General features: G+C 44.0%; 1 protein-coding gene and 2 non-coding genes across 5 annotated transcripts in view; 1 reads left to right on the top strand and 2 right to left on the bottom strand.

Moving 5' to 3' along the window:
* The window catches only part of LOC139050523 (serine protease inhibitor swm-1-like), a 31,355-nt gene extending 9,081 nt beyond the window's left edge, over positions 1-22,274 (top strand). For 2 of the 3 annotated variants that reach the window (XM_070527022.1, XM_070527021.1), the window contains exons 3-4: positions 19,717-20,029; positions 21,968-22,274. In XM_070527022.1, coding sequence (XP_070383123.1) covers positions 19,717-20,029; positions 21,968-22,244 — 590 coding nt within the window. In that variant the 3' untranslated portion in view covers positions 22,245-22,274. Of the gene's footprint in view, positions 1-17,890; positions 18,013-19,716; positions 20,030-21,967 lie in introns of those variants that run through there. The other variant, XM_070527023.1, reaches the window with a different exon arrangement.
* TRNAT-AGU (transfer RNA threonine (anticodon AGU)) lies at positions 12,006-12,079 on the bottom strand. Its single transcript has one exon. It is a non-coding gene; the product is annotated as a tRNA-Thr (tRNA).
* On the bottom strand, positions 13,795-13,868 carry TRNAT-AGU (transfer RNA threonine (anticodon AGU)). The gene has a single exon. It is a non-coding gene; the product is annotated as a tRNA-Thr (tRNA).
* Positions 22,275-24,691: the final 2,417 nt, after the last annotated feature.

Genomic DNA, 24,691 nt, shown 5'->3' with positions numbered 1-24,691 from the left:
TAGCCTAGTTAGTGGGTCGATGAGCAAGGTAGTACAGTTGAAAAATGTAGCAGTTCCTGTGTGTTTGCTGCGCATTTTGGAAATGTGGGCCGTTTCCGTGCGTAGGTACAGCCTAAAAATGTTGGCCAATCCTGAAGACAGTGAAGTCAAAAAATTTATCCATTCTAATACCCCTTATATATTCCTTACGAGATGTTTGGTGTGCAGTGACTCTGCTGCATCCTCACCGTCAACTCTCTGAGCAAGACAGTGTACTGATGGACTTCAACAAGAGGTTGAATTGCCTTCTCTGTCTTTCTTTTTCACGTTTGATTTAATCATTTGCAGGGCATCACGCTGCTTTCAAACATATTTCTACGCACCGGTAACTAGTCTGCACGACTCGCCCAACCTACCATCCTTTAAGCTTCATGCTTCCTTTAAGCAGCAGCATACTCGAACAGCCTTCTATCTAAAACTGCTGTTTTCCCAAGCCCATTTGCCGATGCCGAAGTCGTTTTGATGGACATTTCATAAAAAACATTCACAAGCAACACCTGTTCCTATTATTTTACTTTATTGTCAGTCTTCTGTATTATAGCTGTTCAAACGTGAGCTTGGAAAGATAATGTGAATTAGTTATGTCAGCAAGCTTCTGTGTTCGTAGTTTGTCTTGTGTTTTTTTTTCACGTACTAGTTCACAGCCACATTTATTGATTTACCAAGCTATTGCACTACTGCAGAAAATTATTTTTGCCATTGATAGCAAAATATTTCACGTCCTATTGTATCATGTTTATTTTCATTATGCATCCAGTACCAATCCAACCAAACCAGTGCTTCCGTAACTTTGCAGCAAGAATAGAAGAATGTAGGTCTTCCTGAAGCGAACACCTAGTAACGGCCTTGTGTGGTGTAGATTAACCAGGATTTCCTGGTCATGTATTTACCATTAACCGGGATAAAGTTCATACAATACATTCGCAGTCGTACAAGTTCTGATGTTGTAGTAAAGATATTAAAAAGTTTTTAAGTGTTCACAATATGATACAATTATCGTGTGCTAAGCCCTAGGTGGAACGCCGCGTATAATTTGTATTCTGCCCATGAGCTCCACCAGGAAGAAATGTCTAGCAAACCCTTTCCGCAGATCTTCCGGTAACCTGCATTGCGAGAGAAAGGCTTGTGGAGAAAGCTCAACGAGAGCGCAAATTTTGCCGGCCAGAACTCATACACCCAACAAAGGACAAAAAGCTGAGGCTCTGCATCTGTAAGCCAGGTTATGTGCGGAATGCCTGGGACAGATGCATCTACGAACACGAATGTGAAAAATGTAAAGCTTTCAGCAATGAGGACTACAACGACTTTTGCGTTTGCGCTTACAAATGCAACAAGCCGGTGAATACCCGGTGCCCGGATGGGTGTAAGGTTGGTTGCGACTGTGCTCCGGGATTTTCAAGGTGCGTGAAATATTTTGTGGCAAAATATTAGCACATTTTCGCGTTTAGTCCGCGAATTACCTTCGTCATGGTCGCATGAGTAGACCTAAATTTCGGCGATGATCTACTTCGGCTGTCACCGCCTTTTTTATTCGTAAAAGAATACAAGAAGCATACTCACAGATAGCAGAACTACCATCTGGAGGCAAAAGCATAGCCAGTGTAGGTAACATTGAAAGGCATCTTGCACATTCTTGGTACATATTTAAAATAAAACAAACATAGCTATATTTTGTCGATATGATTCATGCTGCGGAGATAGGTGAGGAAGACCTGCTAGCCTTAAGCATCGTTCTGAATATCGTGTGCGGTCAGTATGACAGACTAAGCATCTCAATTTTATGGGCTAAAGTTGAGTTGACAGCATTGCCAATGCGTCCTAGAAGGTGGCGTGCACCTAGTTTTTGGAAAACGCCTGCAATTTTCTTTTTCCCCAATACGCGAAGCCAGTTGATCTGTGACTTCACTTTCTTGGTGACGCGTCATGGCTATAACCTTTTCACCCATCTTTTACAGGGACGACAACGACAAGTGCGTGCCAATTAGCGAGTGCCCTCCAATATGTCCAGCACGCTCAACATTTCAGCTCTGCAAATCCGGCTGCGAGCCTTTGTGCCGCCTTGCTCCCCCGAAAAAAGATTGCGTGCCCTCGTGCAACAAAGGAAACTGCATCTGCCAATACGGCTACGCAATGGAAGCTGGTGTGTGCTTACCTTGGAAGCGCTGTCCCAAACAATAAATGCGTTCACATTAAGTCATGCAGCATAAGAGTAAAGCGCTAAGCCTCGGTAAATTCATAACCAGGCAGAAAAATGACGCTTACTAGTGTGCTAAAACTTTTAAGGGACGGTCTCTGTATGAACCTATGATGACAAAAGACCAACGGCAAACAACCATCTTGCCTGTAACTGATACTTATGTTTCATGTTGTGACAACCACTGAAATATAGGCGAAAACACTACAGATGTTAGGTCCCACCACTCAGTTTGCATACAGCTCATCCACTTGTCGACTGTTGACATGGGGATATATTCGCCATTGCATCCCATAACATGATACTCACCACTCTGTAACGTATACCTTGTCACGTGCTGTATTCTTTTACTGGCACAACATCGGTACGAGGTGGCGGCGGCGTTACTCTCACCTGAGGGCCTCACACTGCTGTCCAAATTTGGCAGTGCAGGTTGCGGCTGTCCGTAATGTCACGTTGTATATCACGGGTGCTCCAAACAATCTAAATAGACTTAGCGCGAGGCAGCTCCAGTTTTCTTATACAAACACATACAAACCACAAGACAGCTCTTACCCTACAACCACCCAACATTTTTAAATGAAGTTTGTTGGATTTTGGAGTGAAACTGAATTTTTACCTACTAACAGCGTTTAGTTAGTGCTAAATATTTTTTCGAAGTTTGAGCAAATTGACATGAAAAGATGTCGAACACTACAGTGTCCAAATCAGCAACTGTTCACCAGAAATAGTCACCCTTTTGTCAAATACGGGTGTTTGAACAAACAAAACGGAGAAACTTAATGTATGAGTCGTTGAAATTAGTACAATAATTATAAACGTTATGCACTTCGCCCACTTACAAAGTTTTGGCATGTCTCTTAACAATTTACATTACATCAATTTCTGCCTCAGAGAAATTGTAATGTATGCGGTTAATCGAGATAAATTTTTATAGGTAGGTAATGATACATCTAGTTTATGTTTCTGCCTACTTGAACTTTGTGATTATCAGAAATTTTAGCAAATAAGTTTGCAACCTAAAAAAAATCTATTTCTTGTGGATCTTATATTGCTATGTATTCATTTAAACACAACAAAAGGCATCAAAGTCGGTGCTGTGGATATTGATAAGTACTCTTTCTCTCTACTTATATATTTAGACAGAACATCCCTGGGTAACGCTTCCTTTAGGTTACGGTGCAAGGATACAATGGCGATAAAGGAGGGTGAGGTGTGGATGTCATTGCGGGAAAACACATGACCACTGAACAACTTCTGTCGAGTATTAGTGGCTGAAAATACAATACCAGAAGCAGTATATTGTGTGCGGCCGAAATGCCGAAGTTCCACATTCACATAAATGAAGTTCTGGCATTGGTCCAGCGTTTCCCTTATTAATACCCCCCCGTCACGATGATTACAGTTGGGAGCTGTTCTGGTATAATCAGTTCTAGCTCAACATTTTTTCTCTAACTGTGGAGTGTTTAGAGAGCAGTTCTCCTAGCAAGCAATCCGCAATATATTCAACCTTGCTTATCACTCTTGACGTTGGCACTGTGACGGAACAAAGACACCGAGCACAATCATGGGCCGGAGACATGTTGTCAACCAGCTCACATACCAAACACAGGGACGCCTACAAGGACTGACAATCTGGCCATCAGGCCTGAAACTCTCCACACACAGCCTCGTCTGCAGTACTGCTCGTCAAGAGAACATGCAGGCCTGCGGAGACCGGTAGGGTAAGTGAAACACTTCACTGGATCCCTGATCACTGCAAAATTGATGGAAATGAAAAGGTCTACGAGGCGCCTCACGAGCTTCTTTCTTACCGGGCTTTCTCCCCCGTTTCCTCCGCCATCCTTCAGTGCCCGTGCGAGCCACACTACAAATGGGCCTCCGTACAACTCAGACAGGGCTCTCACAGTGATAGCCTGTCGGCGAGAGAGTAGGCCCTATGCGAGCGTTCTTCGAGGTCCCGACGCAATTCACGCGGCTCTCAGCCAGTCGGGGCCGACGCTGCTTGGTTGTCTTATTTGCGGCTGCATTGTTGCACCGCATATGTTCCAGTGGGGGCGGCGGTGCCAGCCAGGACGGGGCGACTACTATTCCGTGGCTCTGACTTTCTTGCGTAGCAGAAACGTGGCGCCTCATCAGCCTCCGCAGATCTAGACGTGCCTCTGGGGCCACGAAGGTGCGCAGACTGTAGTCTAACCGCACAAGCCACCACGGGCATCCTCTGTTGGACGCGCCAGCGCAGTCCTTAGTGCCGGCACAGCCACTTGTTGGTGTTAAGAGCATTGCCATCTGAGGAGCGTGCATGAAAGCTCGCGCTTATATGCGGGCTCCTTGCGGCACGCATTAGGCTGCTCACGAATGTGGTGGACTATAACATGGTCATCCTGGATGCAATCTGGGCTTGCGCCATGTGCGCCCAAGTTGTATAATGGCTATGCAGAGTATCCTGACTCATAATTAACCTAATACCCTTTCTAATGTACCTTAAACTAACATTTTTATTCATCATCAATGGGCAAACCTTGTGCACAGAAAGCAATAAATTGTTTTACTAAAAATATAAGCGTATTCTAAGGTAGGTAATCCGATCAATGTCCTTATCGCTGTAGAGCGTGCTGTTATACGTGCGTCACAATGCAATCGCGCGTACTCACTACTGATCATCAATGTCCTTATCGCTGTAGAGCGTGCTGTTATACGTGCGTCACAATGCAATCGCGCGTACTCACTACTGATCATCAATGTCCTTATCGCTGTAGAGCGTGCTGTTATACGTGCGTCACAATGCAATCGCGCGTACTCACTACTGATCATCAATGTCCTTATCGCTGTAGAGCGTGCTGTTATACGTGCGTCACAATGCAATCGCGCGTACTCACTACTGATCATCAATGTCCTTATCGCTGTAGAGCGTGCTGTTATACGTGCGTCACAATGCAATCGCGCGTACTCACTACTGATCATCAATGTCCTTATCGCTGTAGAGCGTGCTGTTATACGTGCGTCACAATGCAATCGCGCGTACTCACTACTGATCATCAATGTCCTTATCGCTGTAGAGCGTGCTGTTATACGTGCGTCACAATGCAATCGCGCGTACTCACTACTGATCATCAATGTCCTTATCGCTGTAGAGCGTGCTGTTATACGTGCGTCACAATGCAATCGCGCGTACTCACTACTGATCATCAATGTCCTTATCGCTGTAGAGCGTGCTGTTATACGTGCGTCACAATGCAATCGCGCGTACTCACTACTGATCATCAATGTCCTTATCGCTGTAGAGCGTGCTGTTATACGTGCGTCACAATGCAATCGCGCGTACTCACTACTGATCAAGTATTCTCGAATTCTTGCAACATAATTGGAGTTCTGCGTGAATTGCGATTCGGCAAAATTCTGTGGCTCCTTAAATAGCGGCAAGATTGACCAGCGGGTGAACAAAGCAAATGCGTCTTGTTTGGAATTATACACTGTAATAAATTTGGCAGACACATTGATAAAAAAGGTAATACAACGAAGCTGAGCAAATGCGATCCGAGTAACCAGAAAAAGCGAACTCCTTTAGCCCCAACGAGACAGCGGCGTCGTTTCGATCTTATGAAACTACCGCTCATGCGTTTTTCACACCAAGATTTCATACACAATGTCAAGCTTTTTGCCTTGACCCATGAAACTACTGCTCACGCTTTTTTCCAACCGAAGTTTAACATATATTGTCAAGTTTTTTGCCCTTTGACCCATGAAACTTCCTGTCATGCATTTTTGCACCGTAGGTTCATACAAAATTTCACTTTTTGTGCGTTGACCCCATAAAACTTGGACACACCCTTTTCGCAGCAGTTTCATACAAAATCTCAATCTTTTTACCTTTGACCACATGAAATTTCTGGTCAAACATTTTTTGCACCGAAGTTTACTACAAATTTCAATCTTTTTGTCCTTTGACCCCAAGAGACTACCGGTCACGCGTTTTTCGCAGGTAAGTTTCATGCAACACACCAAGATTTTTTTTTCGCTTTGATCCCATAAATCTTCTGATCACGCGCTTTTTGCGCCGAAGTTTCAAACAAAATGTCAATCTTTTTGTCGTTTGACCCCATGAAATTTCCGGGCACGCGTTTCTCGCACTGAATTTTTATTCAAAATGTGAAGCTTTTTGTTCGTTGACCCCATGAAACTTTTGGTCGCGTGCTTTCCGCACCGAATTTTCGCACAAAATGTCAGACTTTTTGAGCAGTACTTAAGCATACCTGCAAGTTGTTATACGTTTAAGATATACTAAGTACGTGCAACTTTTATTCAGCTCAGATATTTAGCTGTTCTATGAAAATTGCAGTAAAACTTACTGATCTGATTGCACCTCAACTGAGCAGCTAACTAATGTCATCAGGAAGGTAAACTATATTTCCAGCATACTACAATAGACGTTCTCCTATTCTCTATCTCAGTTGCTTGCAGCCCTGATGAAAGCTATCGGACAATTTATCCAATAGGAATCGCCCCTCAAAATGTGTTCATCGACGCCACCTTTATGCTCAGCGGTGCGCTATCATCCTCCACGGTTGGCGGGTTCTGAAACAAATGTTTTGGCGTTCTCGCCTTAGGCTGCGCTTACTTGAATGACATAGCGGTGGTGCGCTTCACCTATGCGCCTTTCTGAGTAGTTCTGTGCGCCCTGCTTGGCTGGAAGTAATGGCGAACAGCCATAACATGTTCACCCGCGCCGCGTCGTATACTCGACGTATATTTGACTTTTGCTTGCTACCGTCATTACGCACCATAATAGGCTGGTGCAGTACACTAATAATACAGTGAAAAGTAGACTTTAATAGCACTTCGCTTCGTCAGCATGTAACTAGTGCTGATTCGGCGCCGTCTACCAACTGGGATCAAAGCCGGCTTTAGGGCACGGCACTACTCCTGTTGTCCTAGCAGTGCCAAAACAAACACGTGATACCGATAATATCGACAACATACCTGATGCATTGCCTTAAGCGGGCGATCACTCTAAACGATGACTGATTTTACCATTTATTTCTTGCTGCCAGGAGAAAGGGGCAGTAGCAACCGCAAATTCGAGTCAAAGTGGGCGGTCTGTGCTGTATGGGCGCTTCAACGTTGCTATGTAATCGTGATTAGGGTAGTTATTACTGTTTTTATGGTGGTAAACGCCAGGTCTTTCCCCGTATACAACGTGCATGCTCAGAGGGCTGAACATGCATATTTCGATGGAATTCATCATGCAACAAGCAAATTTACAGTTTCCTAATTCCTCAAATATTCAGACACGCTTAGAACTATATTACGCAGCTAACGATCTTGCCTGTACACATCTAGTATCTTCTACAGTGCTGAAAGTTGATCATGACATAGAATGTAGGTACCTGATAAACCATAGAGAATGGATAAACGTTGGGCCGTGTTGAACAAGTAAGGCCAACAATGGACCGTGTGTTAAAAATTTGGAGGCTGTATACATTTTCTGCAACGGAAGGTTTTCCAGGCACTCAGCATACCTTTTAACGGGATGTCGTGCTATCTGTATATGCTAATTTCACGTTACTTTGTGTCGCTTGGTAGTCATCCGGGTAGGATTGTTGTGAAAGGCCATCAGTTCAGTCTGGTATTTTCTACATGCCATATACCGCGACCACAATGGTTTTCCAAATGTATTTCTAGTACTAAACGAAAAAATTTCTCCGAATATGTAAGGTAAGTCTAAAATGCTTAGGATTAGCGAAACACAGCATATCGCGCACAAACTTTCTTTCTCAATAAAGAGAATCTTAAACCAGGAACCAGCTTGGGATCCATAACAGAGAAAAAGAAAACTGTGGTGATTGAGCGGCAAATGCAAGGAGTGGTAGTTAGAACATTTTTTTTTCTTAAATATCAAATATTGGGTGGCGACCTTACCTAGGTGAGCATAGCATCTCCTTTTTTAGGGAATCCAGACCGGGATCCATGATGTAGCAGAGGAGTGAAAAAATTTAGTCTTATTCCCTGATTTAAGCTACACACACACACACACACACACACACACACACACACACACACACACACACGCACATATATATATATATATATATAAATATATATATATATATATATATATATATATATATATATATATATATATATATATATATATATATATATATATTTAAAGCCGCAGGAACATCTGGAAACTTACCTTAATATTTACTTTTCCAACGTGTACGCTGAGGCAGTTTTACACATGTGTTTTTGCTGCTGTTCACAGGCATTTTGACAAATGGCAGGACGAACGCGGAGGCCTCCACCTACGATATTGTGAGTCGCACATAGGCCGTTCCGTTCAAATCCCTAATCAATATTTTGCCATGCAATATTCATGAGGGAATACGTGACCTCGGCTACACTGCCGCTTTTAAAACGATAATTTCTTCTACTTTAAGAGTAGTCACAATGCATCTAAAATAACAGGCTTTGCGCTTCGCTCAGTAGAATGTTTCAAGAGTGGAAAGTTTGAAGCACTTGCATACTGCGAAACTTCAGCCACCATTGTTCAGTTTTTTAATCACCTTTGTGAAACTGACCTGGAAATTGACAGCTAGAGCGCAAACAGTTTTTTTTTTTAATTCTACGTTTCAGTGAACTGTGAAGTTGCAGCCACCTGCCAAGATTACGGACTCAAACATTCCAGAATATACCATCATTTTCAGGGTTGGCCACAGTTCTGGGCAACCCAAACTAGATTTTCTCATCACCGTGTTCTCGCTCAGCTCCGCATACACCATAGCGCGAAAACAAGCCTTGGTAAGTTCAAGTAAATTTGATTAGAGTAACTGAAAGCAAGCTCGACCAAAAGAGCCCACTTGTGGATGCTCAGCATTGCAGCCAAGTGACAGAGGTAATTTAAAGGTGCTTGAGGAGCTCTTCTACTTTCACTGGGTAAAAATTAGCTTGATAATAACCATGAACAAGCTGATGATACAAATGTTATTAATGATGACGATAATGATGAAGCGGCCTTTCAAGTTTGACATACGCAAAAGAACCAGCGTATGATATAGGTACACTTTTAGATGACCATCGTAGCGCTTCCTTTCACTTCTTGTTTAAACAAGAGGTTGCAGTGGAGGGTGTAAACAGTACGTAATGTAATAAACATCTTCGTTTCTACCAGCTCGAAAAGAGGTGATACGTGTAAATACTTTTCGGAAAATGAAACTCTATAGTTCTTAAGAGAACGTGCTGTTGTTATTTTTTTACTATTCTTGCAACAATGAAATTCTCGTAGAAAGCTTTACTTCTCTAATTTCTTAACATAACCTATTAGAACCGTTTTTGAAATGAGCGTCCTGTGGAGAGTGCGTCTTCACATCTGCCATTATTCATAGAGAAGATCGCTACACGGCTTTGCTTCCAGCTTCTATTTTGTATGGGTTCATACATTCCCACACTTCTAGGAAAACAAATGCCTTGTGGAAAGCTTCAAGGGTTATTCATTTTTTATAAATCTTTATGCTGCGTACCTGAGACTAGGAAATCAATAGTCATGTTCTGGTAGGTGTCAGTAAGGCGAATTCAGATTCCTAAATTCACCGAAATTATAAACGCTCACACAACTGCTACATGTCGTCAATGGCATATTCAGCGAACAAATATATGGGAAAAAGGGCTTGCTCTTTCCCTGTGTGCTCATTTTACTGCATGAAAGAATTTGCAATAATGCAAGAGGCAGTCGTACGTTTAAGAGGAAAGAAGACAGCCGTTGGCATTATCTAGGGAATGGGACAGCCAGTTTTTTTTTTTTTTTTGCTGAGACCCAGAACAAATCGTGTTCGGCATGCCTTGTGATGTGTAGGGTAGATGAACAGTGGTGCGTTAGATGGGACGTGCGTTTTCCGAGGGAAAGGAAACGTGCAGGAAGGTGACAGGAAAATAATTAGTGTTGTGCAACCGGAAAATTTGCGAGCACAAGAGGAAGTAAGCGCACGCAAGATAGTAGTAAAAAGAGGGGGGGGGGGGGTGCGGGGTTCATTTTGCTGAAACTAGGTTGATCATAACGGTTGTGGTTTATTAAAGGCTTCATTTGTCTAGAAGTACAATTTCTAAAGTTATTGAATTTCAATAATGCTGGCCACCACCCCATGTATACGTGGAAAAAATTTGCCGTCAAACCCAGCAGCGAATTAAGCGATACTATAGTGAAGTAGAATAATGAAATATCTGAATGGGGTAGTTGGTTTATTGTGCAAGTATGGGCAGGAGAACGGCCAAAGCTTGACGTGAAGCTATAATGCATCAACTGCTGCAATTTTCCTTCCGCCTTTAGTGACTCGGGAGCCTCATCTCAGAGAGATACCTGTTATATCGTGCCTGTTTATTGATATTTTTTCTATATCTAAAATATGTAACCCCTTAAGTTTGCGCGTCCCTTCTGTGTCCCTAATTTTGCGGGCTGCCCTGTCAGCAAATGCAATAAAAGCTTGAACGCGGAGTCAATTGGAATTGACAGCATCTGAACATGAGTTCATCCTTGGTTGTCAGTTTAATACAATTTCGACTATTTTAGTTATTTGACTGAGTTATATAGCCACGCACTATTTAGTGACACTTGACTTAAATCTAGTACACTATCGAAGGTGCATATGATAAATATCACGCTGAATATTCTTCGAGCACTGATGCCATTTGCTGAACGCCTGCAGGGTTTCTTTGTGTATTCGGGACAGGGCTTATGTGCCCATGGTGTTTAATAAAAATTACTTTAACAAAACCTGGTTCTTGTGTTTCTGCATGTCGCCCTTATCATGAAATTGTGTGCGGTGTGTAATTTCGTCCAAACCATGCTCTTTTCTTTCTGACCAAGCTTCATGTTTCTTACTTCACCCTAATCATCGCACCTTTCTCTGTGAAAATGATCGCCTTCTTTTAGACTTCGAAGTTCCCGTATACCTAGACTGTTTTCTGAGACGAAAGGACTGCTTCAGTCATTCGAAGCGAAGCTCACCGGATGCCATACAACAAACTTTTACGAAAGCCCGTACAATACTTCATTAAGGCCAACCTGGAACCACTTTATCGGGGAGTGGTATGCAACCTCCACCAAAGTTCGAATACTGCAGCGCACACAACACAACAAGCATTTAATCGGAAAATGCACCACCCCTCCTCCGAGCTTCATGGCTCCCTGCCGGCCGAGTGGATAATCAAACAATATACACTTGCGACCAACAGTACATGGTCACTTATATCAAATGGCCAATAATACTAGCTACCAGGGAGATTCTGGACCAAAGGGATATGTCATTACTGTAAGCTCGATCTGTCTTGAACTTGAAAAAGTCATAATTTATTGTTTGTGTCTCTGTTTCAATCTTTTTCTTCTTTTAGAATAATAAGGTAAAATGATGCTCCTAAAATATCAAATCGTTGTGTATAGAGTATACTGTGACCGAAATTAATTATTGAGCTGTAGAAATGTTTATCAAACTTTTAAAAAAATTTTATGTGCTCGTGAAAAAAAAAACAAGATACATTATGGCTAACATAAGCACATAACATTGGACTTCGCTAAGGGAAAGTTGCGCAGCAATCAATCCACGAAGCTGTACCGAAAGAAGCACTAAAAAAGTGTTATCCTCTGCCTCCTCAGTGATGTCATGCCAAATATTAAAACAGACCATCTACTACCAACTGTTATCTTTGCATCTGAACAACTAAGCACTAAAATTACCTCTATTATACATTATATTGCAAAGTAGAAAAAGAAATTGCAAAAAGGCACCGGTGAGATTCGAACTCACGATCTCCTGTTTACTAGACAGGCGCTTTAACCAACTAAGCCACGGCGCCGGTGGGCACTCAGGAAATTGGCTTTGTTCCCATCCGCCGATGACGCCACATCTCGAGGCCGCCTTTCTACTTTTTACCTCGCTTTCGCTACGCAATACCTTTAACCTACTTGGCGATTCCGAGCTGGTCGACAACTCAGTCGAGGCGTGTCGCGTCGTTCACTAAACTACGACTGGACAAGCATGCAGAATAGCTTTGAAGGGAAAAGCGTCAATGACGGTACAAGAGACCTGCAGAAAAACACATCTAAACAAACACACACAGATGCACACAGGCACCAAGGCAGACACACACAAACACATGCAAGTGCCCGCGTACACACACAGAGAGACACACAAACAGGCAAGCACACAGGCAGGCATGCAGTTACGCACACTCACACAAACAGCCGCACGTACACGCACATAGAGCGGTGCCTTCCAGTTGACAATTGTCAGCGCACGTGTTCTGTTCTCGTCCAGAGGTCTTCATCCGTTCTCGCGCTGAATTTTCGGACGTCGCGATCATGAGCTGGTAGACAGCGATGTCTCATTGTGTGTTTACCACTCGCTTGTCCGGTATTTTGCGCTGTTCCCTTCAAAGATATCTTAGCAGATAGCTCATGTCCAGACATGACACCTCGGATGCAGGTCATTGTCCAGAGTGAATGACGCTGCAAAAAAGCCTTCGCCAAAGTGACGTTATCTGTAATTATGAATTAAAGACACAGAGAGTGACATGGGTGCGTTTTCTTTCTGCGTGCCCGTCGTATACGCTGGACTCCTAAAACAGGAATAACCACCAAAATTGTTAACTTATCCAACTCTGTAGAGACGGCAGGAGACCTCGTTGCCTAAATAGGAACGTTAACACGATCCATCAGCTGACACCGAGGACGCCGACCCGAGTTTGTGTGCTATGCAGTTTTTTTACCTAGTTGAAGCGCAATGAAAACTCTTATCAACAATTACGTGGAATAAATTAATAAAGATGTACAGCGTTATTTTAGACAGCGCCTAATTGTTATCTTGTTATGGCTGATACATCATTTTCATTTCTTTAGCTCAATAACTTGAGGACGCAGACATTCCCTGCAAGAGAAATTAAAATGCGTAAACGACTAATAATTAGCATTCTGCGCATTTATGTTGAGCTAAGTAACTTGAGGCACACGTTGCAAGTTACGAAGTGTAACCGGTGAGCTTCCAAGGCGTATTTACTTGAAATGATTTATGGGCTTACTGTACATTTGAGAAGTAGATTTCGAAAGTACGTGACAAAAAACAACGGCGCCTTCGTTATCGTAGCTCTTCAGTGCAGGAAATGACTCTTTGTTAGGAATACGAGTGATACAAGCTTGCATTTGGGGTCTAAAATTTGATGGTCCATGTGTCGAAACTAGTGCCATTCCCAGAGTTCCTTACAGACGGATATTCCTTGCTAACCCCTGATTTGCAGTTCTTAATGTGCGGTATGTATTGTAAACTGTTACAAAGCTATACTCTAACATTTTCGTAATTAGCCAATTCCCCACTTAGATTTCTGACACATGTAATGTTCGCTTTTTGCTGCAATACAGCTCAAAAAACCTGAATAGTGTTGCAATAAGCGTTTATGGAAAACTCTGCACGTTCTACCAAAATACTCCATCTAGGTTTTTACGGATGCTTTATGCACATTATCTGTCAAACATTTCATTGCACTTTTTCTAGCCTAAATAGACGAGGACAAAAAAAAGGCACCGGTGAGATTCGAACTCACGATCTCCTGTTTACTAGACAGGCGCTTTAACCAACTAAGCCACGGCGCCTGCTGACGCTCCGCACGTTAAATTAGTTCATCGATTTTTCTTCATCGGTGGTTTGCAACTGCGTTCCACTAATTTGCAATTCCATCCTTGTATGAGCCTGAGCCACGCGAATTGCGATAGATTGCTCATTTAAAAACGGCCGAGGACTACCTTACCCCTTCACGGTTGCGTCATACATCTCGATCTCATGGATTACATTCTCTTGAGCGTTTTTCTTGACTCACGCTCTCGCATTATATTCGAGGTTCACAATAAGATGCCCAGATGAGGGTGATAGCGTTGTCAAACTCGTATTAATATCCATAAAGCCTTTCACCCTCCACATTCCCTTACTTCTGCGCATCTGGTACCAATTTTACTCTAGACAACAGTAGATTGAAGCAACTTGCCAGTCGATGCCGAGAACGGTAGCAGCCTTGATAAATTAGGAGCAGTCCTGGAGCACAATATTAAATAGTAAAAATTCTGAACTAGTGAAAATTGCTGGTTCTTTCCATGTTGTAACATGGTACTTTGAAATTTCTTTATCTATATGTCAAGTCGACTCACTTCTTTTAGTGTGTACTACAATTTGTATTTTTTGGGTTTTCGCCGCTGCAACCATTTTGCTGAAATAAGACATTGTTGGGATGGTCGGTTCATAGTTGGATCGTAGAGACGGATCCAGTGCCATTCGAAATAACCAAATTTCGCTGTTGCTCCAGATTTCATAATTAACGTAGCGATAAATTTTCGAATATTGGGACAACCAAAAGCGAAGCAAATTTCATAATATGTAGTGTGTGTGACATTACCATTAGTTTTAGTGATTTGATCACTAACCACAAGGAATCCATGACATGTAAGGCGCAGAGGACGACGGGGGCCCCCTGTCGGTGGGCGTTCGCTGGGCACTGCATGACTAAACCGTGCACTGTATTTCAAAAATCAAATCACTCTATTCTTTCAGTTATCAGTTACAATTTAACTGCCATGTTGAAAAGACCAATTGGAAGCACCTTTCGAAAATTATAGCTAAGTGCTGGCGAAGCTCAAAGTTACTGAGCACTTTCATTACTTCCACGGGCCTTGACTAAAGTTATCAAGCTCCTCCGGAAGCTAGAGCTTTAGTGTCACAGTGCTCGAACTTTCCTCGCACGCTTATAAATGGCCATTTCTAAAGCCTGATTGAACTCCCAATGTATAGCTGCTTTTTAGGTGGTTAACTTTTCTAACTGCGGTGTCCATGCGCCTACGGAGCACTGTGCGGACGTCATCCAAGGCAGGGAACTAAAGGACTCACGTACCTTATGCGCCGTATTTCTCGCCCACCCCTGGCTAAGATAATGTACACGTTGACCTCTGGTCTCAGGTTTAACCGTCAAACTACGAAAACTCCTTAGTAGGAACGCTAAAGAAAAACTAATTCGGCCAGCCTCACCTCACACGGGCTTTCCAGTTGAACGAGCTTGACAAGTGAATCTGCATGCCAAGTCACGTGCAAAACGCCTGAGACGTTTCCATCAAAGTGCTGGAGTGTCAGACCTACAAGAACAGACCTAACCATGCCTACCACAATTACAAAGCAGGGTGCCCATAGGCTTGTGGAAAACCGGTTCATGGTTCGTGCATAAGCCTGGACTCTGCAGACTGTGCATAGTTTCGCTGTAATGAGGAAACTTCGATTGTGATGGCAAATTAGTCGACAGTCGTAATTTTTTTTTATTGCTATAAAGACTTGCCTTTAGGGCATAATTCTTGGTGCGTATATGTGTATTATATGTGTGCTGTTAGGCCTGTGTTGTGTATGAATTGAAGCAGTGTTTTGTGGAATCTGTTGTCATGTATCCAGCGGTCATAGCATAAGCTGGATAGTAGTTTTATAGGCCGTATAAACTTGTAAACACTCGCTTACTAGCTAAATTAACAAGCAGTGTGTGAGGGAAACATGCACACATCACACTCGATGACCACGCACACTCCCTGCCTGAACGCTGGCGTGAGGAAAAGTGGCCGCCGCTGCCAACTAAGTGACTTTCTTGCTGTCCACCGCTTCATCGCCAACTGGGTGCCCAGAACACAGCACGCGCAAAACTGCGAGCCGTCGGCCCACCTATGCTCACCCCAAAGCAGACCGCTTTCACGACAAAACCCGCGCTACCGCGCCATGCACACTTGCTGCCGCAGTGCGGCATGCCCACCTCCCTTCCCTCCCCCCACTGCCGTGGGCACGACGGAAGACAGCGCGCTACCTCCCCGCTTTCCTCCTTTGCGCATGCGAGAGTGAGCCGCCATCTTGGGCTTACCCTCGCAGGCTTTCACCCACATATGCAGCATACGGCACGTGGTGACGGTGTTATCATCTTCGTACTTTATGCGGAACGTCAAGATGGCGGTGATGACAAATAAGTGCCTGGAGTGCCACACCATTGCTATCGCAATCGTACAATTTGATTTTAAGAAAGCTGGTCTGTGGTCACTGCAGATAGACTTGCCGTTCGCAAGATGTGGGCATGTGGCGGCTTTCGTTCATTAGACAGTTTGGGGCATTGTGGTGCACGTTGTACAAGAGAGGCGTCAAAATGAAGCTTCCAACCAGGAAGACCCCAACAAGCTAGCACACAGCTATGACGGTGCGGAATTAAAGCATAATTAGCGCAAAAAGTTCGTAATGCGTTCAAGATGCCCTGGTGTAACCAGCGTGCGTCTAAAGCCGGTACCCAAAATGTGGCTTTATTCGACGAAAATAGGGGCTGATTCCGGAGAATGCGCCCCTTGAAAATGCAGGCCGATCACGAATGTAGTGCTATCCAAAGGCCAAAGCACATGGTACACTAACATGCCCAAAAAGACCTTGCCTTTTTTCGAGCTGCTGCTTCTTAACTCTGGAGTGCTTCAGGGAACTGCATGCGGACCGCTATTGTTTTTTATTTATGATAATGACTTGACCACTTTCATTTATGATTGTGTTTTCGTTCAGTTGTTCGCGGTAAATTGTGTTGTTCTTAAGAAAGTCGATATTCCGAATTTTCATATAATGTTTGAAAAAAGCCTACAGCCCATTGGAACGGGGTCTACCCGATTGGGCGTGAAAATAAACACCGAGAAAACTGTACTTTCACGTATTACGAAAGAAAATTTCTGGCTCGTTCACATGCTCAATAACCAGCGTGACATACTGGAAGTAGATTCGGATCGCGCTTATAGCCATAACAAATAATTGCTATTTGCACTTATGCGCTACAGCAGTTATGGTTTCTCAAGAGCAAGCTTCTAACTGCGCCTGCTAGCGTGAAGCTTGTCGCTTGCATTACTTGCGTAAGGGCTAAGCTCAAGTATGCTGAAATTGTATGGAACCCACACAGCGAAAGAGATATTCGAGAACTTGAACCTTTGCAAAGAAAAGTTGTGCGCTTCATCTTAAATAAGTACAAACTTGACTCGCCTTGCTTAAAAACAAGCCAACGTAACATCCAAGCTAAAACATCTCGTTTAAGAGTCAATCAGCTGGTCTTTGTACACAGCTTTCTTGCAGGGAATATAACGGCGAATATGCACAACTGCGCACGACCCCACAGTGCTCAGACATCTATAAGGACGACCATAGAAGAGCACTTGCTCCAATTTCCGATAGAACGAATCCATATAAAAATAGATTCTTTCCTAAAGTTCTGTCAGATAGGAACGCTGTGCTCTCAAGCAAGAAATTTGGCACGCAAATTGAAATTCATTCCGATGGTAATTGATGTCTTATGTATCACGTGCTTTTACTAAATCTTTCTCTCCAGTTATCTTGTTTGTGTTGTTGTTACTTACTTTTTTATGACTGTGGATTGTTAGTTGTATGGCCCCTCCTGCATGGACCACAAGGTCGTAATTAATATTGAGAAATAAGCCAGTAACATAAAACATCTCAAGCGTACGGAATATTTGTGCTCAGCTGTGAAGCCAGCTTGAAAAGAACAGCTTTTCCGTAATAATGAGCGCTTTTTATTTCTCTTCCCTAAATAGGATATAGGTACAGCTCGTTAAATGCGCCATAATTTTTTTTAATTACCAAAAACAGCACTGACCGCACAATGTTTTACTCAAGCACTCACGATGCGCATCGCCATCCTCTCGGTCTTGATCATCTGTTGCTACTCAGAAACAACGCACAACTCTGGTAAATGAATTGCTTTATTGTACTCACATGCTATATCATTAAAAACAAGTATACCTTGTATGTAAGACAGCATGGACGTTTCTACGTTACTTATGAACTATATGTGTTTAACCCGCGTCATGCATACAGTATAAGGAAAATGAAGTATAAAGAATACACGGCAATCCCATAAAACTAGTATAGAAGATATAAGCCATACTTGGGGACCATGGCGTACTTTGAGCCACATATACTTATCTGGCGTGTACCGAAAGCTTGGTACGTGAGCGTTTTCACAGCCGCCTCCTGGTGGGTAGGAAGCCGCCACAGCCGGAATTTTAATTCATGGCCTCCCGCTCAAAAGCACAAAGCCTTGCGCCACCACCACTGTGCTACATACCTGCTAGTCTATGAACGAAGGAAGAATCTCTCGGGCCATGCTACTGCTTTTCCTCTTCACATTCCTTCATGGCATTCTAAGGTGGCTAAGGAAATCAGTATCGTGTATCCAGAGCCCGAATTGTACCGCGAAGTGTATTTGCAAGCGCCAGGAGCCATTGTCCACCTTTGAATGCCTGCAGCAGCAGTACTTGGAAGTGGCTTATTTTCTTTCAACAGCCCCACCAAGGGGTCGTGGTCAGTTTTTACAGTGAACTCACCCCTCAGAAGTTAGTCACAAAATTTCACAGCACCGAATACCGATACAAGCGCATCCCTCTCTTGTTGAGAATAATTTTCCTGAGCCTTTGTCACTGTACTAGCGGAACAGAACTCATACCGAGTGACACAAGCTAGCGTAATAAAAGTTGATCGAAGGCCAGCTTAGGCCAAGTGGCACATACCCAGTGCTCGAAGTCGACGCCAAAGGGTTTCTTCGAACAGCGGTGCCTACTCAGTCCGGCTGCCGCAGTAAACCGTATCGGCGTGAAAGAGGTTGGTCGAAGAGAGGCCACGTAGGTACACCGTCACTCACTCAGTCACCCAAGCTGGTCCCATGGTCGGTTTTCAACATTATGAGCTCAGCGCAGCAGTCCGATGAGCTAACCTTTCGACCGTGGTCTACCCAGTGACCAAGGTAGGCTGTACCCGCCGTGGTTGCTCAGTGGCTATGTTGTTGGCTGCTGAGCACGAGGTCGCGGGATCGAATCCCGGCCACGGCGGCCGCATTTCGATGGGGGCGAAATGCGAAAACACCCATGTGCTTAGATTTAGGTGCACGTTAAAGAACCTCAGGTGGTCAAAATTTCTGGACTCCTCCACTACGGCGTGCCTCATAATCAGAAAGTGGTTTTGGCACGTAAAACCCCAAATATTATAATTATTATTAAGGTAGGCTACAATATGATTAGATACAAACACATAGATAGATAGATAGATAGATAGATAGATAGATAGATAGATAGATAGATAGATAGATAGATAGATAGATAGATAGATAGATAGATAGATAGATAGATAGATAGATAGATAGATAGATAGATAGATAGATAGATAGATAGATAGATAGATAGATAGATAGATAGATAGATAGATAGATAGATAGATAGATAGATAGATAGATAGATAGATAGATAGATAGATAGATAGATAGATAGATAGATAGATAGATAGATAGATAGATAGCGCCCGTAAAGCTGGTCAAGTTCCCAAAGAATGCTAACGCACTTAAACCAGAAATGAATACTACTGCTAAGAAAACCGCCCTGCTGTGTCCTACTTTTGCAGGGGACTCCACCTCGTGCAACAGCAAAGAGAAACCCGCAGGAGAAACGCCGCTTGTGGACACGTTCTGCAATCCCGAACTCACGCATCCGTCCGAGCTTATCAAGTTGAGGCACTGCCTATGTGACGCCGGTTACGTGCGCAACGCTTGGGGCACCTGCATCACTTTTAAGGAGTGCGAGATGTGCAAGGCCGTGCCAAACCAGGAATTCAGCGACTGCGCGTCGGCGTGCCCCTTGACTTGCAGCGAACTGGTTCCCAAGTCCTGCACGCGTCAGTGCGTTGTCGGGTGTGCCTGCCCACCGGGATACCTGCGGTAAGGGCGATTCTTGGCTCACAACCAAGGAGCCGGAAATTCGCTACACGTTAATGAGTAAAGCGTTGGGATGCTTCCAGGGCAAAGCAAGCGACGCACAGCGTATGTGTGTAGACCTCTGTGTGGACATATCTCCGCTTTCTGTCGTTATGAGGTATACTCTCCCTTTAACGCGATTAGCATTCTTTAGCAGGCTAACTCAGTTTGCAGTAGGTTTGTATCTAATATTTTTCTTGTCAACCTAATTAGTTCACTGTGTATGTGCCACTAGGTATTTCCTGCTCTTCAATTACATGAAAAGCAAACACTTTATAACATATACGGTGCTGGACGGAACGGAGCCAGCGTCATATATATTAAAGTTGTATTGTCTGAATTCGTACTCAAACAGTAACTTCGCGTGGACTTAGCGGTGAAATCCATAGTTGGTGGAGCGTGTCGAGACAAAAAAATGAGACAGGCGTCCGGCTACAGTACAGCCTCATCCATGGCACTTTACGGGAGTGGCAACATGGGGGGCACTACAATGCTTGAATTCTAATCGCATTACCGTCGACGGTCACCCTGGATCCTCGGACAGCTTCTGCCGGAGTATGTGGTGCCCGCCTTCAGCACGCTTCTCCAGTTTACTTAGAATTTATTGTTGGCTCTTAACAGCAAAAAGCACCACATCTCCAGAGCGTTGTCCGATTAGGTATTAGTGTCTGGGAACAGTAAAGTACTGGTTATCCTTTATACTGGAGTAAACTGATTTTCATGCTGATATCGTAGAGTTATCTCACTTTCTCAGAAGCATGCTTGTTTTCTTTGTGGCCTAATAATATTGTTGCATTTATGTGGAATCGACTATTTAGGTAATGGAGCATACGTACATGCTACGAGTTACGCTTTCTGAAAACGTTTTCTGTATTCGTATCGTATATATGTATACATGGGGCCGGAATAAAAAATAGTGTCCCCATTTAAACACAACGTCGCATACCAGAACTTTCTAGCAGCAAGTCAAGACTCCATTTCAATCTTCCTTTCAGGCCATTCCAACCTGTGCTGAAAATAAATATCAGTTTGTAGTAGACACCCTTTCTACACCATTCGTACATTCCTTATCAAAATTATTTATTTATATTTTGGCAAGAGTGATATATAAATGCCAAAATAATAATTAGGGCTAATAGGCAGTACGACTACGTAGCTGAAGTCTACTTCTAGGTGAAGTGTGTAATGCTATTAGTGATAGTTACAGCACTAACAAAACCAAGCCAAAATCCAGGCAAGCACAGGCTTTGAGAAGAAAGAGACCATTTGTAATTATCTTTGGGATAGTGATAGCTGTTTCACATTGTATTCAATTTCCAAGAGTTATCTCATTCCCAGTAGCCAGCCTATTAATTCCCTTGGCTTCTAAGGGCACCCTGAGAGACGCCAGTCGCATTTGCCCTACACCTGCATTTTGCACGTGGCAATCGTATTTCAGTATTTTCTATCGCGTGGTGGGTTCATGTGGTCGTTTTAAAGCACTTTGATAGTGGGGTGACTGTTTGGGCTAGTTGGTATTACATAGTCTAATAAGTGGAAAGCGCGAACGAAGACGAGATGATAATAAACAGAGACAAGCGCTTGTCTGTGTTTCTTGTCCTCTGGTCTTCGTTCGCGCTTTACACTTATTAGTTTATTTGTGGATATCCAACATTTATTTGTCTCAACGGTGTATTTGATGTTGCGTCAATTTCTTTTAGGCTATGGTCAGAAAAATGTATATTAGTGTCATCGGCATGTAGCACATCACCGGATTTCGGAATACTTACAATTTTATCATAATGATCGTTGTGGTTTTGGCGATGTATGTGGTCGACTGTCTTACTTGCATGCCAAAGTGTATGTATCTTTATGCCTTATAAAACTCCACCTGTGTTATGAGTCCACGTTTGACATTTGCAGTGCTTCCAACAACACACATGAATGTGTGCCCGTGAGCAAGTGCGCGCCGTTATGCCCACCAAACTCAAGTTTCGAACTGTGCCAGCACGGCTGCGAGCCACGGTGTGGCGAGTCTCTCCCGGCTGACACCTGTGTGCCGCAATGCTCCAGCGGTGATTGCGTATGCAAGCAGGGTTACGCGGAAGCCTTCGTGTCCCAACAGACAATGTGCGTCCGGTGGAACCACTGCCCGCAAGACTCCATGCTCGAATATGACTTTAAAGAAAGCTTGTTTTGAGTAGCTAAATAAATGACCCTAGCAAGCACATACCATGTTCCTTTAAATAACTTTGCAGGCGAACATACGTTTGATCCTGGTGAACATAGTGTATACACTTTATCCGGAACCCAGTTATACAGGCACTCAAGGTGGCTTTGCACCATGCCCATTGTCGTCGTCGTCGCCCTTTCCTGGAATGAATGCTGAGTGCACTTCCCGTGCATGAAGGATGAGTGGGCCTCCAGGGGAGCGCCCTGCCGTTTCGCGTCAAGAGTGGCGCGGACAAAAAGAGGCACCGTCGCACACCATCTGCTGGATCACTTTCTGTCAGAGCCCGAGAGGGTTCTCGCTTCCTCTACTGGCATGTGTGTTCGCGTACACGCATTAGTGTTTACGGCTGAGGAACCCTGTGCACAGCGCACTGCGATGCATACGCTGGCATGAGCCGAAGAGAGAGTATAACCCCCGTATTCAGGAATGCATCTATACTTGAAGGCTATATGCTCGACTTGCTTTAAATGACGTCTGTCGTGAACTCGCAGAAGGAAACGCCATGAGCATCGCGGGCACACTCACGCCAAGCGTCATTTAGAGCAAGTCAAGCGTGGGCTTCAGGTTAAGATGCAGTTCTGAACACCGGTTACTATCTTATACTACAACTGGCCACTGATGAAAGCTGGCGGCTTCGCCATCGGTCTCATCTTGCGCATCACAAAGGCGCCATGCCTGCAACGGTGGTGGCGGAGCCTCTGATCACGTCAGCGTCGGCTGCCCTTGGGGCAGCGCAAGTAGCAATACTGTGGAGGTACTCTACTCAAGTATTATAGGACGACTAGTAGCTGAGAGGACTCGTTTCTTCTTCACAGCGACTGTTGACTCAGGTAACGTGTCATTCTACCTTAACCTAACCCAGCTTCCTGCTCCTTCCTGATTTTAGACGAACCTATGAGGAATCTGAGGCGCACCTAATGCTGAACCCTCATTGGGGCGCAAAGGATCGTATGGTTGAGAAGAGTTCGGACCATGGTGAAGCTTACATTCTAGCTTGGTTACTGCTAGAAAGCAAGGTCAGCTTATTTTAGTCCCAACGGAGTGGGACGACCGTGCAGCGTGGGGGGAGGTCGATTGCCACCTCTCGCTTTATTCACACCATCACTATATTGATATATAAGATATATGATAGTCTGAATAGACCACATTCTCACTATCAATCACCTGATTGATAGTGTGAATATGGTCTATTGTTGAGTAGCGTTTACGGAATCCTGCTGGTCCTTTGGTTGACAGAAGTCTAAGGTGTTCCTCATTCTATTTGCCATTACCTTAGTAAATACTTTGTAGGCCGCGGACAGTAAGCTGATCAGTCTATAATTTTTCAAGTCTTTGGCGTCCCCTTTCTTATGGATTAGGATTATGTTAGCGTTCTTCCAAGATTCCGGTACGCTGGAGGCAGGCATGTACCCAGGGGTGGGCCCGGGGGGGCCCGGGCCCCCCCCCCCCCCCCGAAATCAAGTGGCATACCCCCCCCCCCCACTCCCCGCCCACGCCACCACTCCTCACACATTCCTAAAGCGCCGCCATATTAATGTTGAGACTTGGCAGCTGTTCATCGGTCAGCCTTATGCTGCCTTTTTCACTCCTTTTAGATGGCGGTAGTTATCGGCATTTCTTGTAATGTTAAGGACAGTTTTCTCATAGATTCCGCACCCGCGCGATTAACTCGAGATGCGCTCAGTTGTCACCATCTATTAAACCGTCACGCGCATAGCTGTTGCTTTTGTTAGTTCAACTTTCTTTGTTTAGGCTGATCCTGGGACCAGGAGAGGGATGCGGCTGTTACTCAGCTGGTATGTACTCTCATGGAACGAGTTACGGCCGGAGAAAACGCCAATTGCGTCTAACTTTTCCCTTTGCTTCATTATTTCCTTGAGTTACGGCTCGCCGCGACTGGCCGATGCCCGGAACCATATACACGTGATATGGGTTAGATAAGGTGGGAAATAAAATGATGTGAAAGAGCGTCCATCATGAAACCCTGCAATAACCCTTAAACTCATAAGCAAGATGACTGTCGCCAGTTACCTCGTTTGTTTTTCCTTAATTGTATCGCACTTTTCGTGCAAAATTGGAAACCGGAAACAAAAATCGCAAGGAGTTGAGAAATTAAGCGATCTACTAAGGGAGAGAGCCAACGCGCAACAACCAAACTGCAAGCAAAAGCGAATAATAAAAATGTTAACCGTTGTTTATGAGAATATTTATGGATCAACATCGTTTTATTTAAAAAGGAAGTAGAGAAAACGCCGCCGGAAGTGGAGAATAATTACTTGCTTTGAATGACGCTTCTACAGTTATCGGTCGAACCGCCTTACGCAGCCACTTCTCTGCTGTGCTTATGTGGGTGTTTTTCTAACCTTTCTCGGTGAGCGCAGTACGTCTAGAATCGCAGAGTCCTGCGCTCTACG

This window comes from Dermacentor albipictus, chromosome 10 (assembly GCF_038994185.2).
Source record: "Dermacentor albipictus isolate Rhodes 1998 colony chromosome 10, USDA_Dalb.pri_finalv2, whole genome shotgun sequence".
NCBI lineage: Eukaryota > Metazoa > Arthropoda > Arachnida > Ixodida > Ixodidae > Dermacentor > Dermacentor albipictus.
Note: the sequence above shows the minus strand (reverse complement) of the source record. Positions and strands in the feature narration are given on the sequence as shown.